At 45.0% G+C, this 19,875-nt stretch overlaps 1 protein-coding gene across 1 annotated transcript in view; it reads right to left on the reverse strand.

Moving 5' to 3' along the window:
- The window catches only part of LOC144496858 (cell adhesion molecule CEACAM5-like), a 43,605-nt gene extending 42,016 nt beyond the window's left edge, over window positions 1-1,589 (reverse strand). Inside the window, exon 1 of the mRNA XM_078217428.1 lies at window positions 1,300-1,589. Within this exon, the coding sequence (XP_078073554.1) occupies window positions 1,300-1,348 (49 nt within the window). The 5' untranslated portion in view covers window positions 1,349-1,589. The remainder of the gene's footprint in view (window positions 1-1,299) is intronic.
- Between the last annotated feature and the right edge of the window lie 18,286 nt (window positions 1,590-19,875).

Here is a 19,875-nt window from a genome sequence, read left to right on the forward strand (position 1 = left end):
AGGTTCTTGAACGAATGTTCTTGAACTCAAATGTTCAATTGAGACGACTCAAGTTGAAAGATGAGAAGCTACTGCCACTTAAAACCATGCTGGAAAATCCCAGAACTTACAAGCAGAAATACAAAATGCAACATAAGATTGCTGCACACAAAACCTTGATATGGTCTCAAACTGAAGCATGCAGCAGCAGTTTGAAACCCTGCCAAGCTTGGAAACAACTAGTTTTTCTCACAAATAACATTTCATCTCCAATGACTGTGCTAGAACAACCAGTGTTGTGTCCACGCTTAAGTTTCTGGAGAGGCCCACATGACAATGAAGACAACTGAGCAGGCTTACAATGTTCCCCAAAGCAGTTCACCATGAAGTTACAATGATATTCCACCCATGTGTTAAACAAGTAATCCACTGAAAGAAATTTATATTATTTTATTTGAAGTTTATTTTTATTATTGTCACATGTAGGCTTACATGAACACTGCAATGAAATTACTGTGAAAATCCCCCAGTCGCCACACTCCGGGGCCTATTCGGGTAAACAGCGAGAATTCTTTTAAAATCCCTGCAGTGCAGGAGGAGGCCATTCGGCCCATTGATCCTGCACCGACAGCAATCCCACCCAGGGTCAATTACCCTTATTCCCACCTAATAACCCTGACAAAGGTGCAATTTAACACGGCCAATCAACATATCCTGCACATCTTTGGAATGTAGGGGGAAAACGGAGCACCCGGAGGAAACCCACGCAGACACGGGGAGAACGTGCAAACTCCACACAGACACTACCAAGACTGGAGTTGAACTGGGTCCCTGACGCAGTAAGACAGCAGTGCGAACCACTGTGCCACCTACAGTGTATTTAAGACAGAGGGTTCTTGATTGGTAATGGGATAAAAGGTTACGGGGAGAATGGGGGTTGAGGAACTTATCAGCTATGATCGAACGGCAGAGCAGACTCCTATATCTTATGGTTGCTTGATGAATATAAAGGACCCGAATATCATTGCAAAAGGGCCATCACACAAAAAAATGTTTGTAATGATTTCGCAGATGCATGAATAAAGTACATTTTGAAATAAAACAAAAAAGGCACTCTGCCCAGGAGAGCGCCAGTATTTGGAGGTGACGCTGCAAACAGCGCGCGGGGCGGACAGGAAGCTCGAGCTCCACGGCCAACCGCCATTTTGTTCACATTTTCAAACCCTTTTTTTAAAATAAACAACAACAACGGCCACCGCCCGGAATTCTCCGCTCTCCATCACTAAAAATAACACACTTTCTCCAAATTCAGCTCCTTACCTTCAGTGCAGATTAAACCGATTCCCAGGAGGAGGCTGAGGTAAGACATCTCGGCAGGATCGCCCTTCCCGGCGGTTGCTCGGCCGCGGAGGTGAAAGCGGAGAGAGGGTTTGAACTTGTTCCAATATGACGGTTGCTGCCGTCTCCGAGTCTCCCCCTCTCCTCTCCCGGTTCATTCAGGGATGTGGAGCAGTGACCGAGAGCTCTCCTCCAACTCCCCCTACCCTCTCCCACCCTGAGTTTGATTGCGACAGACATTGCCATACAGAGCTCGGCGGCTACAATACAGCAAAGGCAAGAGGCGGGACTCTGCTCGGCACGAACTTGTCCTCCTTCCTTAAAAGGTACAAACAATGTGCTGAGCAGACAGGGGGCACTCAAATCCACCCTCTTGCTTGCTCGCTTCAAAAATCAAATTGAATCCAATTGACAGTCCCTCCACAAAAGTTTTAAGGTTTATTAGTGTCACAAGTAGGCTTACTTTAATACTACAATGAAGTTACTGTGAAAATCCCTTAAAGTTTATTTAATAGTATCAACAAGTACGCTTACATTAGCACTGCAATGAAGTTATTGTGAAAATCCCTTAGTTAAAGTTTATTTAATAGTGTCACAAGTCGGCTTACATTAACACTACAGTGAAGTTACTGTGAAAATTCCCTAGTTGCCACACTCCGGCGCCTGTTCACTGAGGGAGTTTTTTTAAAAGCCTGACAATGCAGGAGGCCATTTGGCCCATCGAGCCTGCACCAACAACAATCCCACCCAGATCCATTCCTCATATCCCTATGTATTTACACTGCTAAACCCCCTGACACTAAGGGTCAATTCAGCATAGCCAATCCACCTAACCAACACATCTTTGGAGCGCAGGAGGAAACCAGAGCACCTGGAGGAAACCCACGCAGATATGGGAGAGAACATACAAATTCCACAGACACACACCCGAGACTGGAATTGAACCCGGGTGCCTGGTGCAGTGAGGCAGCAGTGCTAACCACTGTGACGCCCGCTTTATTTAGCATAGCCAATACACCTAACCTTCCCATCTTTCAGACTGTGGGAGGAAACCCACGCAGACGTGGGGAGGGCATGCAAACTCTGCACAGACAGTGACCCAACCGGGGCTTGAACCCGGATCCCTGGCAGTGTGAGGCAGATCCAAAGATGTGTGGGTTAGGTGGATTGGCCATGGTAAATTGACCTTTAGTGTCAGAGGTAAATACTGGGGGACATGGCCTGGGTAGGATTGTTGTTGGCGCAAGCCCAATGGACCGAATGGCCGCCTCTTGCAGGGATTCTGTGGGCGGCACAGTGGTACTGCTGCCTCACAATGCCAGAGACCCAGGTTGGTTCAGTGTGTGTGTGTGGAGTCTGCACGTTCTCCCCCTGTCTGCATGGGTTTCCTTCGGGTGCTGGGGTTTCCTCCCACAGTCTGAAAGATGTGCTGGTCATGCTAAATTCTCCCTCAGTCTGCAAGAACAGACACCGGAGTGTGGCGACTAGGGGATTTTCATAGTAACTTCATTGCAGTGTTAATGTCAGCCTACTTGTGACACTAAGAATCATAGAATAGAATCATTAAGTTTATTTATAAGATCCAAGCTGACAAGGTAAGACATCTGACAAGGTAAGTCCAAAGATGTGCGGGTTAGGTTGATTGGCCATGCTAAAATTGCCCTTAGTGTCCTGGGATGTGTAGATTAGAGGGATTAGCGGGTAAAATATGTAGGAATATGGGGGTAGGGCCTGGGTGGGATTGTGGTCGGTGCAGACTCGATGGGCCGAATGGCCTCTTTCTGTACTGTAGGGTTTCTATGATTTCTATGATTTCTATGACATCTGCACCCTGCTCTTGGGCTTGGTCTGATGCTCGATCAATGTTGGAGCTGACAGGTAGAGCTTGTTCCTTTAAGGACAGGGTGACACCACATAAACCATGATGTGACGGGAATGAAATGCTGGTATTCCAGGTAATTTCCGGAGAGAAATAATTATTCTGGTCAAGATGAGTCAGAGTATTTGATAAAGAGAGAAGTGAGAGAGTTTATAAACCAGTGAAACTGGGAGAGGGCAGGAAGAACAAAATGTAACATCCACAATGGGATGGGGGAAGGAAAGATTAAATCCAAGAATATTGACAAAAAGAATGGTATGGGTATAGTTAGGAGAAGCAAAACTATTCAGATGTGACATTTGAACGGTCACATAGCAACCACCTGAATGCAAGTGTAAAATGAGACAAAAAGAGAGCAAGATAGAGGTTCTTGAACGAATGTTCTTGAACTCAAATGTTCAATTGAGACGACTCAAGTTGAAAGATGAGAAGCTACTGCCACTTAAAACCATGCTGGAAAATCCCAGAACTTACAAGCAGAAATATAAAATGCAACATAAGATTGCTGCACACAAAACCTTAGTATTGTCTCAAACTGAAGCATGCAGCAGCAGTTTGAAACCCTGCCAAGCTTGGAAACAACTAGTTTTTCTCACAAATAACATTTCATCTTCAATGACTGTGCTAGAATATCTAGTGTTGTGTCCACACTTAAGTTTCTGGAGAGGCCCACATGACAATGAAGACAACTGAGCAGGCTTACAATGTTCCCCAAAGCAGTTCACCATGAAGTTACAATGATATTCCACCCATGTGTTAAACAAGTAATCCACTGAAAGAAATTTATATTATTTTATTTGAAGTTTATTTTTATTATTGTCACATGTAGGCTTACATGAACACTGCAATGAAATTACTGTGAAAATCCCCCAGTCGCCACACTCCGGGGCCTATTCGGGTAAACAGCGAGAATTCTTTTAAAATCCCTGCAGTGCAGGAGGAGGCCATTCGGCCCATTGATCCTGCACCGACAGCAATCCCACCCAGGGTCAATTACCCTTATTCCCACCTAATACCCCTGACAAAGGTGCAATTTAACGCGGCCAATCAACATATCCTGCACATCTTTGGAATGTAGGGGGAAAACGGAGCACCCGGAGGAAACCCACGCAGACACGGGGAGAACGTGCAAACTCCACACAGACACACACACACCCAAGACTGGAGTTGAACTGGGTCCCTGGCGCAGTGATGCATCAGTGCTAACCACTGTGCCACTGTGCAACCCCCCTTCATTTAGCATAGCCAATGCACCTAACCAGCATGTCGTTCGAACTGTGGGAGGAACCCGGAGCACCCAGAGCATGGGCTTTTGCCTCACATCAATTCTGGATGCTGACTGGCAGCAAGTCCCTGTAAAATAGTATGTTGTAAATAAACAGTAATTGTTCCATACCTAACAGGTGAGCCAAAGTTATTACTTTGGTGACGAGGATTAAAAACATAGGGTGTCTGGTCTTCAGACTGTGAGTACAGCACCCATCGAGGTCAAAGCTAGGTTGCAAAATAGAAGTGTGCTGCCGGAAAAAATGCCTCTATTCGGTCAATTAGATCCATTTGATGCCTCCGTTAAGGATTGAATACAGTACATAAAATGTCTAGCTTATTATTTTATGACCAATGGGATAGAGTAGGAGGGAAAGAAGGCAGCAATACTTTGAGCGCATGTGAGACCCAGGTCTAATGAACAGCCTCACATCCCCAAAAGCACCTGATTCAAATTCATTCACGGAAATAGTGGATTTGGTGAAGGCACACTCTCATCCTAAGCTCTGAGTCATCCTGCAGCACTTAGTTTAATTCCATGGGGAGAGCACCAGGAGAGACCATTGCAGCCTACATTATGAAGCTAAGGCAAATTACAGAGCATTGCAACTTCAGGGCCACCCTGAGCAATATGCTGAGGGATCACTTAGTTTGTGGAGTCGATTGTTAGGCCATCCAGAGAAAGCAGAGACAGATGTCAATTTAAAAAGATGCTGGAGATAGCACTAGCGATGGAGATGCTAGGAAGGGCTCACTGGAGCTTCGGAGCATGCACAATAGTATGGTTAGGACAGGAAGCTGCAGTCAGCAGTGGTACCAAAAGTGACGATGCTAGTTTTAAACAGGAAGTAAATGTAGCAGCAAGCAGCGTTAGAAGCTTTAGGAGAGTGAACGCAACACCAAAGATTGAAGCAGAGAGTGTTACCAATGCAAGGGTAATCACTTCCCAGAAACTTGCAGGTTTAAGGAAGCAGAATGCTATTCAGGAAGGGGCACTGAGCCACCAATATAAAAGCAAGCCAAGCGTGCTAAGGGCAATAGAACAACATCACAAGTACATAGTGTAGAAGATTTCCCTCCAAATGATGAGTATTCATTCACTGAACAACATGAAAGTGGGTAAGGTAGTCCCCCCCACCCCCAGTCCCTCATCCTTGTGGTGCTTTTGGTTAATGGTAAACCTATAGAGATGGAAGTAGACACAGAAATGTACGCTACCATATTAGGGAAACACTCTTACAGGTATGTGCGAGAAGGAGTTCAATTTTTGGATTTAAGAAATACATCGGTAAAATTGGCAACCTGTATGGGAGAAGCCATCAAGATCATGGGTAGTACTATTGTAATAGTGAGATATCAGCAGCAATCTGCCCAACTCCCACTAATAGTTGTATCAATTTGAGAACCAAGTCTACTGGGCCTCGACTGGCTCAAAGAAATCAAGTTGGACAGAAATATTTCTGATAAAAGAAGGAGGCCTGCTAGAATTAATAAAGAAGTACAAAGATGTATTTTGTGATGAGCTAGGGAAAGTTAAGGGCCTGCAAGCAAAGATTGACGCAGACCCAGAGGCAGCCCCTTGGTTTTCCAGGGCCAGACCTATGCCTTGTTAGAAAAGGTAGAGACAGAATTGAAAAGATTAGAAGAACTGAGAATCATCTGACCAGTCCACACCTTTGGGGGTTGTAAGTTGATAATGAATCCAGCTGCCAAGCTAGACAAGTATCCCATTCCAAAGATGCAAGACTTGTACTCAAAGCTGGCCAGAGGCCAATCTTATGAAAATGTAGACATGAGCCTTGCTTATTAGCAGCTAGAGCTGGACGATGCTTCCTGAAATTATGTTACAATGATCTCACACGTGTTTGTTTCAGTATATCTACCTGCCTTTTGGAGTGTCATCAGCTTGTGCCATATTCCAGAGAATGATGGAAGGTTTGTTAGATAGGTCACATGACAAAATAAAGCAATGCAGAGAGTGACGAGTTAATGCTTTGTTCCAGGATCCCTGAGGTAGAACTCGGGCAGAGTGCTCCGTGGTATTAATTTTAGCACCTCTTTAGGGAAGATACACTGTAACTGCTCATACACTGTGCTGTTTCAGCAGATCCCTGAACAATTAATTTGTTCTCAAATTTCTGGAGGAATTGTCCAACAGTAGGTCATCAAAGGCAAGAGCTATCTCTCCAAACACAGCTTTCATAGTCTGGATATATCAAAAGCACAGCACGCATACGGGTGATTGGAAACCAGTTGTATGACCCTTGCGTACCATCCCCTCTCCAACAACCAACATTGAGACAGTGAGGGGAGCACATTAATAGGAAAGTTGTGCAACATAGATCTGTCATTCAGTATTTAAAATCCATGGGCTAAAGAGTGGGAGTTCACAATTCACAGGTATTCAAGGTCACAATTTAAGGTAGCTCCTCGATTGTGGTCATGAATGCCTTCCAGATGAAGGCATTTAAAACAATGCTCCTGGATTTAGTGGATGGTCCTTTCAGCGCCGAAAAAAAAGACAAAGGAAATTAAAATGTGTGCAAACAGCTGAAAAAAAGTTGATTCTTTCCTCTTATACACAAATGTAGAAACACAAATTTGTGATGATTGATGAATATTTGACTTCTCTATCGAAATTAGACTTTCAAATGAAGTTTATTTTCCCCTCGCCTTTTCAGTAATAAAATAGCTTATAACCAAGGTCTTTTAGTGAACCGTGCTATCACCCCCATCTAGTGATTTGTCTTTTTCATAGACTATATGGTAATACATGGTATCTAATACACTTTATCCCTATACATGCAGCATTTTCAGTATCTCTACTATATTATAATGCTAAGAAATTCTTAGAATTGCTTTTCAAGAGATTATTGCAATTTGGTGAAGAAAAATGTAGTTCTAAATTTTCAACTTTCATGTGTTAAACGCTTGAATATTTAATCGAATATAATTTGCTTACAAGGAGGAAGAGTTGGTTTTATCTTATTTCCCTTTTAGATAGAGCTTAGGTGAAATAATCACCTTTTTCTGTCTAACATCAAACTGCTCTCTGTACACACATTGACATGCATGTATTTTTGCTCAGTAGACAGACATAGAACATAGAACATGAGAACATAGAACATTACAGCGCAGTACAGGCCCTTCGACCCTCGATGTTGCACCGACCTGTGAAACCAATCTAAAGCCCATCTAACCTACATAATTCCAATATCATCCATATGTTTATCCAATGACCATTTAAATGCCCTTAATGTTGACGAGTCCACTACTGCTGCAGGCAGGGCATTCCACGCCCTTACTACCGGCAGGGTATTCCACGCCCTTACTACTCTCTGAATAAAGAACCTACCTCTGACATCTGTCCTATATCTATCACCCCTCAATTTAAAGCTATGTCCCCTCGTGCTAGCCATCACCATCCGAGGAAAAAGGCTCTCACTGTCCACCCTATCTAATCCTCTGATCATCTTATATGCCTCTATTAAGTCACCTCTTAACCTTCTTCTCTCTAACGAAAACAGCCTCAAGTCCCTCAGCCTTTCCTCATATGACCTTCCCACCATACCAGGCAACATCCTGGTAAATCTGCTCTGCACCCTTTCCAATGCTTCCACATCCTTCCTGTAATGCAGCGACCAGAACTGTACGCAATACTCCAAGTGCGGCCGCACCAGAGTTTTGTACAGCTGCAACATGACCTCATGGCTCCGAAACTCAATCCCCTTACCAATAAAAGCCAACACACTGTACGCCTTCTTAACAACTCTCTCAACCTGGATGCCAACTTTCAGGGATCCATGCACATGGACACCGAGATCTCTCTGCTCATCCACACTACCAAGTATCTTACCATTAGCCCAGTACTCTGTATTCCTGTTACTCCTTCCAAAGTGAATCACCTCACACTTTTCCACATTAAACTCCATTTGCCACCTCTCAGCCCGGCTCTGCAGCTTATCTATGTCCCTCTGTAACCTGCAACATCCTTCCGCACTGCTCACAACTCCACCGACTTTAGTGTCATCAGCAAATTTACTCACCCATCCTTCTACGCCTTCATCCAGGTCATTTATAAAAATGACAAACAGGATTGTTCCACTGGAGCAAGCTGAGAGAGAGTGATTGGAGGCAGCAGTGCTGGTGAGAGATTAATTGAATTGTTTATTTATTTAATTAGTCAGCTAGTGTGTGTTTTGTTTTTGGCCTTTACTTTTGCAGTAGAATTTTAAGTTTAAAGTGAAAACTGGAAGTGGGCTGCTAAGGAGTCTGGGAAGGGTTTTTATTTTAACTTTAAAAGTCAGTTACCTGGGAGGTTCCCCCTCATTGTTCCACTGGAGCAAGCTGAGAGGGAGTGATTGGAGGCAGCAGTGCTGGTGAGAGATTAATTGAATTGTTTATTTATTTAATTAGTCAGCTAGTGTGTGTTTTTCTTTGGCCTTTACTTTTGCAGTAGAATTTTAAGTTTAAAGTGAAAACTGGAAGTGGGCTGCTAAGGAGTCTGGGAAGGGTTTTTTAAGCGCGTGAAGTATAAAAGGTAGGCTGCAGTATACAGCGGGCAGCGTCGGGAGCGGGCAGTGTAGTGAGTGGGAAGCAGAGTGTGAGCTATAAGGCTTTGGCTCACAGGGCTTAGGCAGAAAGGGCAAGCAGAGGTGAGTTTAAATTCATTTCTGCACTTTCTACCTGGTACTGGCAAGGTATCTAGAGGGGATGGGTGTGCAGGCAGTGCTATGTTCCTCTTGCACTATGTTTGAGGTGAGGGACGACGACAGTGTCCCTGCTGATTACTCCTGTGGGAAGTGCACCCATCTGCAGCTCCTCCAAAGCCGTGTTAGGGAACTGGAGCTGGAGTTGGATGAACTTAGGATCATTAGGGACGCAGAGGTGGCCATAGACAGAAGCTTTAGGAATACAGTTACTCCGAGGAATGAAAACAGATGGGTGACGGTGAGAGGGGCTGGGAGGAAGCAGTCCGTGCAGGGATCCCCGGTGGTTGTTCCCCTTAGCAACAAGTATTCCGCTTTGGATACTGTTGAGGGGGATGACATACCAGTGGTGAGCCGCAGTGAGAGGATCTCCAGCACTGTGTCCGTCTCTGTGGCTCGGGAGGGTAAGGGGCAGAGCAGGAGGGCAATAGTTATTGGGGACGCGTTAGTTAGAGGGATAGATAGGAGGTTCTGTGGCAGCAAAAGAGACTTGAGGATGGTATGTTGCCTCCCGGATGCCAAGGTCCGTGACGTCTCAGACCATGTTTTCCGGATTCTGAAGGGGGAGGGGAAACAGTCACAAGTCGTGGTACACATTGGTACCAATGACATAGGTAAGCGAAGGGACGGGGATTTAAAGCAGGAATTTCTGGAGCTGGGCTGGAAGCTGAGAGCCAAGACAAAACATGTGGTCATCTCTGGTACGTTGCCGGTGCCACGTGATAGCGAGTTGAGGAACAGGGAGAGAGTGCAGTTAAACATGTGGTTGCAGGGATGGTGTAGGAGGGAGGGTTTCAGATACGTGGATAATTGGAACACATTCTGGGGAAGGTGGGACCTGTACAAACAGGACGGGGTGCACCTGAACCAGAGGGGCACCAATATCCTGGGAGGGAAATTTGTTACGGCTCTTCAGGGGGGTTTAAACTAATTTGTCAGGGGAGTGGGAAAAGGAGTTGTAGTCCAGAAGTCAGTGAGGGCGGTGAGGTATTGGGGAAGGTATCAAGGTCAAGGGTGGGTACCGGTAGACAGGAAGGTGGGTTGAAGTGTGTCTACTTCAATGCAAGGAGCATCCGGAACAAGGTAAATGAACTTGGGGCATGGATTGGTACTTGGGACTACGATGTTGTGGCCGTTACGGAGACGTGGGTAGAACAAGGACAGGAATGGTTGTTGGACGTTCCGGGGTATAGACGTTTCACTAAGTGTAGGGAAGCTGGTAAAAGAGGTGGGAGTGGCATTGTTAATCAAGGATAGTTTAACGGCTGCGACAGGGATCTGCACACTGAGGTAATATGGGCTGAGGTTAGAAATAGGAAAAGGGCGGTCACGTTGTTAGGAGTTTACTATAGGCCCCCAAATAGTCATAGAGATGTGGAGGAAGAAATTGCTAAGCAGATTATGGATATGTGTGGGGGTCACAGGGTAGTTGTCATGGGGGACTTTAACTTTCCAAATATTGATTGGAATCTTTGTAGGTCAAATAGTTCGGATGGGGCAGTTTTTGTGCAGTGTGTGCAGGAGGGTTTCCTGACACAATATGTGGATAGGCCGACAAGAGGTGAGGCCACATTGGATTTGGTACTGGGAAATGAACCGGGCCAAGTGTTAGATTTGGTTGTGGGAGGGCACTTTGGAGATAGTGACCACAATTCGGTGTCTTTTGTTATTGCAATGGAGAGGGATAGGGCCGTACGGTAGGGCAAGGTTTACAATTGGGGGAGAGGTAATTATGATGCGATTAGGAAAGAATTAGGGGGCATAAGTTGGGAACAGAAACTGTCAGAGAAAGGAACTAATGAAAAGTGGAACTTTTTCAAGGAACAAATACTGGATGTCCTTGATAGGTATGTCCCTGTCAGGCAGGGAGGAAATGGCCGAGTGAGGGAACCATGGTTCACGAAAGAGGTGGAATGTCTTGTGAAAAGGAAGAGGGAAGCTTATGTAGGGATGAGGAAACAAGGTTCAGATGGCTCGATTGAGGGTTACAAGTTAGCAAGGAATGAGCTGAAAAAGGGGCTTAGGAGAGCTAGGAGGGGACACGAGAAGTCCTTGGCGGGTCGGATCAAGGAAAACCCCAAGGCTTTTTACTCTTATGTGAGGAATAAAAGAATGACCAGGGTGAGGTTAGGGCCGGTCAAGGACAGTAGTGGGAACTTGTGTATGGAGTCAGTAGGGATAGGCGAGGGGATGAATGAATACTTTTCTTCAGTGTTCACCAAGGAGAGGGGCCATGTTTTTGAGGAAGAGAAGGTGTTACAGGCTAATAGGTTAGAGGAAATAGATGTTCGGAGGGAGGATGTCCTGGCAGTTTTGAATAAACTGAAGGTCAATAAGTCCCCTGGGCCTGATGAAATGTATCCTAGGATTCTTTGGGAGGCAAGGGATGAGATTGCAGAGCCTTTGGCTTTGATCTTTGGGTCCTCGCTGTCCACTGGGATGGTGCCAGAAGACTGGAGAATGGCGAATGTTGTTCCTCTGTTTAAGAAAGGGAATAGAAATGACCCTGGTAATTATAGACCGGTTAGTCTTACTTCGGTGGTTGGTAAATTGATGGAAAAGGTCCTTAGAGATGGGATTTACGACCATTTAGAAAGATGCGGATTAATCCGGGATAGTCAGCACGGATTCGTGAAGGGCAAGTCGTGCCTCACAAATCTGATTGAATTTTTTGAGGAGGTTACTAAGTGTGTTGATGAAGGTAGGGCAGTTGATGTCATATACATGGATTTTAGTAAGGCATTTGATAAGGTCCCCCATGGTCAGCTTATGATGAAAGTGAGGGGGTGTGGGATAGAGGGAAAGTTGGCCGATTGGATAGGTAACTGGCTGTCTAATCGAAGATAGAGGGTGGTGGTGGATGGAAAATTTTCGGATTGGAGGCTGGTTGCTAGCGGAGTGCCACAGGGATCGGTGCTTGGTCCTCTGCTCTTTGTGATTTTTATTAATGACTTAGAGGAGGGGGCTGAAGGGTGGATCAGTAAATTTGCTGATGACACCAAGATTGGTGGAGTAGTGGATGAGGTGGAGGGCTGTTGTAGGCTGCAAAGAGACATAGATAGGATGCAAAGCTGGGCTGAAAAATGGCAAATGGAGTTTAACCCTGATAAATGTGAGGTGATTCATTTTGGTAGGACTAATTTAAATGTGGATTACAAGATCAAAGGAGGGGTTCTGAAGACTGTGGAGGAACAGAGAGATCTTGGGGTTCATATCCACAGATCTCTAAAGGTTGCCACTCAAGTGGATAGAGCTGTGAAGAAGGCCCATAGTGTGTTAGCTTTTATTAACAGGGGGTTGGAGTTTAAGAGCCGTGGGGTTATGCTGCAACTGTACAGGACCTTGGTGAGACCACATTTGGAATATTGTGTGCAGTTCTGGTCACCTCACTATAAGAAGGATGTGGAAGCGCTGGAAAGAGTGCAGAGGAGATTTACCAGGATGCTGCCTAGTTTGGAGGGTAGGTCTTATGAGGAAAGGTTGAGGGAGCTCGGGCTGTTCTCTCTGGAGCGGAGGAGGCTGAGGGGAGACTTAATAGAGGTTTATAAAATGATGAAGGGGATAGATAGAGTGAACGTTCAAAGACTATTTCATCGGGTGGATGGAGCTATTACAAGGGGGCATAACTATAGGGTTCGTGGTGGGAGATACAGGAAGGATATCAGAGGTAGGTTCTTTATGCAGAGAGTGGTTGGGATGTGGAATGGACTGCCTGCAGTGATAGTGGAGTCAGACACTTTAGGAACATTTAATCGGTTATTGGATAGGCACATGGAGCACACCAGGATGATAGGGAGTGGGATAGCTTGATCTTGGTTTCAGATAAAGCTCGGCACAACATCGTGGGCCGAAGGGCCTGTTCTGTGCTGTACTGTTCTATGTTCTATGTTCTAGCAGTGGCCCCAAAACAGATCCTTGCGGTACACCACTAGTAACTGAACTCCAGGATGAACATTTCCCATCAACGAGCACCCTCTGTCTTCTTACAGCTAGCCAATTTCTGATCCAAACCGCTAAATCACCCTCAATCCCATGCCTCCACATCTTCTGCAATTGCTTACCATGGGGAACCTTATCAAACGCTTTACTGAAATCCATATACACCACATCAACTGCTTTACCCTTATCCACCTCTTTGGTCACCTTCTCAAAGAACTCAATAAGGTTTGTGAGGCACAACCTACCCTTCACAAAACCGTGTTGACTATCCCTAATCAAATTATTCCTTTTTAGATGATTATAAATCCTATCCCTTATAATCCTTTCCAAAACTTTGCCCACAACAGAAGTAAGGCTCACTGATCTATAATTACCAGGGTTGTCCCTACTCCCCTTCTTGAACAAGGGGACAACATTTGCTATCCTCCAGTCTTCTGACACTATTCCTGTAGACAACGATCACATCAAGATGAAAGCCAAAGACTCTGCAACCTCCTCCCGAGCCTCCCAGAGAATCCTAGGATAAATCCCATCCGGCCCAGGGGATTTATCTATTTTCACACTTTCCAGGATTGCTAACACCTCCTCCTTATGAACCTCAATCCCGTCCAGTCTAATAGCCTGTATCTCAGGATTCTCCTCGACAATATTGTCTTTTTCCTGTGTGAATACTGACTAAAAATATTTCATTTAGCGTCTCTCCTATCTCTTCGGAATCCACGCACAACTTCCCACTACTGTCCTTGACTGGCCCTAATCTTACCCTGGTCATTCTTTTATTCCTGCCATACCTATAGAAAGCTTTAGGGTTTTCCTTGATCCTACCTGCCAAAGACTTCTCATGTCCCCTCCTGGCTCTTCTTAACTCTTTCTTTATGTCCTTCCTGGCTAACTTGTAACTCTCAAGCACCCTAACTGAGCCTTCACGTCTCATCTTTACATAAATCTCCTTCTTCCTCTTCACAAGAGATTCAACTTCTTTAGTAAACCACTTTCTCCCTGCCTGACAGCACTTCCCCATGCTCACAGTAATTACTTTCAAACTGCAAAATATCTGTCCTGGCTATAACAGAACTTGTCACTTGTATTTGATCACAATACTTACAGTACATTAAAGTTCATCATGCTCGTTTCACACTATGCACAGCTCTAGGTGTCTTTTTTTCCCATTTATCTGTTAATGGGAACATAAAATAAATTACATTGATGAACCAAAATGAACCAAATTAAAGTTTTCATTCAATAGAGAGTTAAAATGTCAGTCTGCAATTAACCGCCGCCCCCGACAACACATTTTCTCCATCAAAATGTTACCATTTTGTGTACCAAAGTTGAACAGCTCACATGCAACTCCTTCATCCATATTATTGACTCATTCTCAAACACTGTATGAGAGTGTGGTGAACCATCGTTGGTTCCCACTGGATAGTGCTGAGCCAGGGGTTGGCCAGTACTACAAGGATGTACATATGTTACTGTTGGGTTGTGCTATTGTTGCTGTTGGGGTTAGGGTGGGGTTGTTACACCTTTGTACTGTAGTGTTGTGGCACATCCCAGTCGGGCTCCGCCTCCTGGGAGAGGTATAAGAGTCCCTGCTCTGGCCGGGACCCCTTCAGTCTGGGATAGTGTATATAAGTTCTGGTAGCTTCGTTACAGTAAATAAAAGCCTTTCATTTACTGAGCTTCAAGCCTCGTGTTTGAATAGCGCATCAGAGAGGATGTGAGTTTGAGGGTAATTGAGGACTCCGAGACTGTGAGTGAGCCATAGGTGCATGCACACACGTGCGCAGGCTTGGATTGTTAGCTCACCAGTCTCGGGTGAAAGTGCCCACCGAGGTGGGATCTTCTCTGCTGGGGGCCAGAGTTATGAGCTGGAGTCGAGCTGGGATAAGTGTGGAGGCAGCTCCATTGGGAGTGTTTGTCGGGTTCCAAGACAGGCTATTTAAAAGGATGGCCTGGTGCCAGGGGAACTTTGTCAGAGTGGACATAAAAATAAGAGGTCCTGTAGCCTTCAGCCCTCACACTCTCTCATCCTCCAAGCACTCCCATGCTCCATTAATGCCACCTCATGGTCCACAACATCCCGTCATGCTCCCATGCCCGGTTTTGCCCTTTCACTCATGATCTACCCTCATTCCCACTAGGCCAGGTTCTGCCAACCCATCTAATCCCTTTGTCTCCTCATGCCCCCTATGTCAATATCTAGCACCTCTATGCCCGTTGGTCCCAGGAAGCATACAGTGTGTCAGTGAACATCACAGTGTAAAATGACGTGTAAAAGAAAACTTGGAAAAAAATCAACTCCATTGTTAAATTTCTCCTTTTGAGAACACAAAGGTCCTTATCTATTTGTCTCATGCTGATTGCAAGCTCATCAGAAAACATGTTTTGAGGGATGTGGCCATCATCCAGTTGGCTCACAAGACACAGCTGATGGAAGCACCACTAACTTAGGGCAAACATGCCAGGGATTCCTGCTCCTGATGTCGTTCCATATTCAGCACTTTTGTCCTGTCAGAAAATACGGACATACCTAAGATACCTTGGTAGATTAGGTCAAAGACTGGGCATTTTTTAACAAGTGACACTCATCCTGACACCAGAACCCTTGTTACCTATAAGGAAATACTCCCCACTTGGCCAGATGGGTACAGCAATAGTTAAAATAGTGGCAGCTGAAACATTCACTCCCTCCACCATGTCCAACATTCATCTCACGCAGCGGAGGTGGAAGCTGTTCTGTCACTTTCCTTGGCTGGCATAAGTCACTACGGCGAGCTCAAGCCTACACATGGAGCTTTGCATTTTCTCAACGTTGACATGGTGCTGATTTTGGCATCAAGAGAAAGGCCATATCTGGACAATTTTCAACATAGCCAGGTAAATGCCACTGGAACAGCTTTACTCAGGGTGCAGCTAATTGTAGAGCACAAATTTTCACTACCACTACTAGAATCTTGTCAGGGCCCTTGCCTTCGACAGTATCCAGTGCTTTCACATGGAAAGAATCAGATAGGCTGCAGATTACCATTTGTGAAGCTGGGCACCTCAGGAGTAGGCCAAGGTAGCTTATCTGCTCAGCACTCTGACTGAAGATGATAACCTCTGTCCATTTTCATTCATCTAGCCAATTCCCTGATGCCCCATGCATGTTAGCCAAGCTGTGTAGTTGTTATCCACCGTTACGTTGAAGTCCCCTAGAAGTCCTTCGGTGCTGGGAATCCTGATAATCACAGTAAGAAGTCTCACAACACCAGGTTAAAGTCCAACAGGTTTATTTGGTAGCAAATACCATAAGCTTTCGGAGCGTGCTGCTCCTTCGTCAGATGGAGTGGTCTCTGTTCTCCAACAGTGCACAGACACAGAAATCAAGTTACAGAATACTAGTTAGAATGCAAATCTCTACAACCAGCCAGGTCTTAAAAGGTACAGATAATGTGGTTGGAGGGAACATTAAACACAGGTTAAAGAGATGTGTATTGTCTCCAGACAGAACAGCTGGTGAGATTATGCAAGACCAGGGGCAAGCTGTGGGGGTTACTGATAATGTGACATAAATCCAACATCCCGGTTTAGGCCGTCCTCATGTGTGCGGAACTTGGCTATCAGTTTCTGCTCAGCGACTCTGCGCTGTCGTGTGTCGTGAAGGCCGCCTTGGAGAACGCTTACCTGAAGATCCAAGGCTGAATGCCCGTGACTGCTGAAGTGCTCCCCCACAGGAAGAGAACAGTCTTGCCTGGTGATTCTGATAATGGCAGCATCAAGTGTCTTACAGAATCGAGCTTTGACTTCTGGGTTGGATGTGGGCGTCAGGGCATCAGTACACATGATTACCATTGTCAAATCCTCCAACATCTTGATCACATTAATCACCATTGATCACAAGTGGGTCAGCCATAAAAATATAGACATTCCTTGGTAGGTTAGGTCAGAGACTGGGCATTCATCAGCAAGTAATACACTTCCTGACTCACCAATACCTCTCTGTCATCTACAAGGTGTGAAAAACCCCCCACTTGCCCAGATAGGTGCAGCGATAGTTCAAACATACAAGACAATCCAAAGCTCTCCACTTGATTGGCAGCTTAAACATCCACTCCCTCCACCAACAGTGTACAGCGACCCCAAAACGTACCATACACAAAATGCAATGCATTAACTCTCCAAATCTTCCAAACCCCCGACCACCGAGAAGAACTAGTGCAGCAGGCACATGGGAACAGTGCCACAATCTAATCCATCTCCAAGTCACAAATCATTTTAACTTGGTCATATTTTTGTGTGGGGACCTGTCAGTCAGAAGACGGCTTTGTCAGTCACTGTTGAAATACAAAGAAAGTTGCCAGGGTAAAATAAAATAGTGCGATTTTCTGACACCTCCCCTCTTCCCCTGGGGCATATTTTCTGGCTCTCCATTGGCCACTCTCAGGATCTTCCGGTCCCGCCGATATCTATTTGTGTGTCTCACCCAACTCTGCCTCCTAATTCTTAACTTGTCCCTGTAGAATTGCCTGGCTGTCAAAAGGTGTTTTTTCACTCATTTAACACAATTCTCAGGACAGGTTCCAGAATGAAGAATTTTGACCAAAATTTCCCACTTTTGTGCTCCAGAAACAAACCGGGACAACAGCATCACAAGATTCCACACCCAAAACTTGTTATGTTTTTACTCTGGAAAAAAAACATAGTTTTGCCTGGAAGCACAGAATATCCCAATATGCACACCCAATGGTCCCAAATAGTGAACAAAAGGGGAAAAAAATCCCATTAGTGAGAATTTCTTCAAACAGCAGTTTGTATCCATTAAACAAGTGTTGAAACAACCCATAACACCGTGATCAATACTTACACATGATGCAAAGTACAACCAAGAGAACAAGTATCCCCAACATGGTAACAGTTACACTTGTTTGTGCATTGGCTGCAGGCTCTGATGACTCACAATCTTTATCTGCAATCAATATAATCACATAAATTCATAAACTTAAGTTTTAGACAGCGTATTGGTTGAAAGACTCAGTATAGTCTTTCTTTTATTTGTTCATGGGATGTAGGCATTGCTGGCTGAGCCCATCCCATCCCTGAGGGCAGTTAAGAGTGGACCACATCACTGTGGGTCTGGAATCACCTATAGGCCAGATCAGGTAAGGACAACAGATTTCCTTCCCTAAAGAACATTCATGAACCAGATAGGGTTTTAATGACAATCAATACAGGTTTATGGTCATCATGAGACTTTTAATTCCAGATTTTTAAAAGTGAATTCAAATTTCACCATCTGCCGTGGTGGTGTTCGAATCTGGGTCCCCAGAACCTCACCCTAGGTCTCTGGATTACTAGTCCAGTGACAATACCACTACATCACTGCCTCCTCTAAGACAACTACTTAATATTTATTTCTCTTTGGAGAAAATTTTATAGTCCTGTCATGGTGGGAAGGGGCAGTTCAAAGTCCACTGATTTTTGCAGGGACTGGAAAATCCTGCTGCTGGGAGGGGCTGTAAAATTCACCCTTTTGATTCTTACAACACATTATAGATTGGAAAAATAACAAGAACTCTCGTTAAAGGCATCTTGTTTATGTCAGAACCACTAAAGATCCTTAAATTCCCATCTTTTGCTGCTTGTGCCATCTCCAAGAAATTTGAGGCCTAAATCTTCCTGTCCCACCTGCCACAGGAATTGTCACAGGCAGGAAGGATAATTTGACAGACTGGCGAAAGGTCCATTGACCTCAAAATTTCCAGTCCCTGGGCGGGTGGGACCAAAAAAGGCCGCCCAAAGAGTCTGTGGTCTAAAATGAAATCTTAGCAGCAGAATGTATGTAATCCTCATAAAACCATCCCGACTTAAACCTAAACTGCCATTCCTTCATTGTCGATGGGTCAAAATCTTGGAATTACCTTCCTAACAGCACTGTTGATATTCATGCAACATGTGGACTGCAGCAGTTCAAGAAGGCCCCACACCACCACCTTTGTAAGGGATATTAAGGATGGGCCGTAAACGTTGGCCTAGCCAACGACGCCCACATCCCATTAATGGATATTAATTAAAAATGAAGCAACACCATGAGAGATCTATTTTAATGAATACATTTTGACTTTTGGTGACAGCGACGTAAGGCAGAATTTTCCAGGGAGAATTTTCCGGCCATTCACGCTGGCGGCATTTTCTGGTCCCACTGCAGCGAACAGAAATTTGGTCGAGCACTAAATTCTCATCCTCGCTTGCAGCGGCAGTGGGCATGAATGGCTGAAAACCTCTGGCCATAATTTCTGAACTACAGCTGCCAATATAACCAAATTAATAGCTTACAAAGTACAATTGCAGCAAAACACCCCTATCCCTCTACTCAAGTCCTCTCGCTATGAAGAGCAACATACCATTTCCCTTCTTTACTGCCTGCTGTACCTGCACGCTTACTTTCAGCGACTGATGCACGAGGACTCCAAGGTCTCGCTGAGTGTCCGCCTCTCTCAATTTACACCCATTCAAATAATGATCTGCCTTCCTATTATCGCTACCAAAGTGGATACCCTCACACTTATCCACATTATACTGTATCTGCCATGGAGACTTCTGGTAAGTGGCACGCTTTCAAAAGTGTGTTAACCAGGATTCAGGGTAAACACATTCCTCTGAGAGTGAAGGGCAAGGCTGGCAGAAGTCGGGAACCCTGGATGACTCGGGGTATTGAGGCCCTGGTCAAGAAGAAGAAAGAGGCACATGACATGCATTGGCAGCTGGGATCAAGTGAATCCC

Source organism: Mustelus asterias, chromosome 8, assembly GCF_964213995.1.
Source record: "Mustelus asterias chromosome 8, sMusAst1.hap1.1, whole genome shotgun sequence".
Classification (NCBI taxonomy): domain Eukaryota; kingdom Metazoa; phylum Chordata; class Chondrichthyes; order Carcharhiniformes; family Triakidae; genus Mustelus; species Mustelus asterias.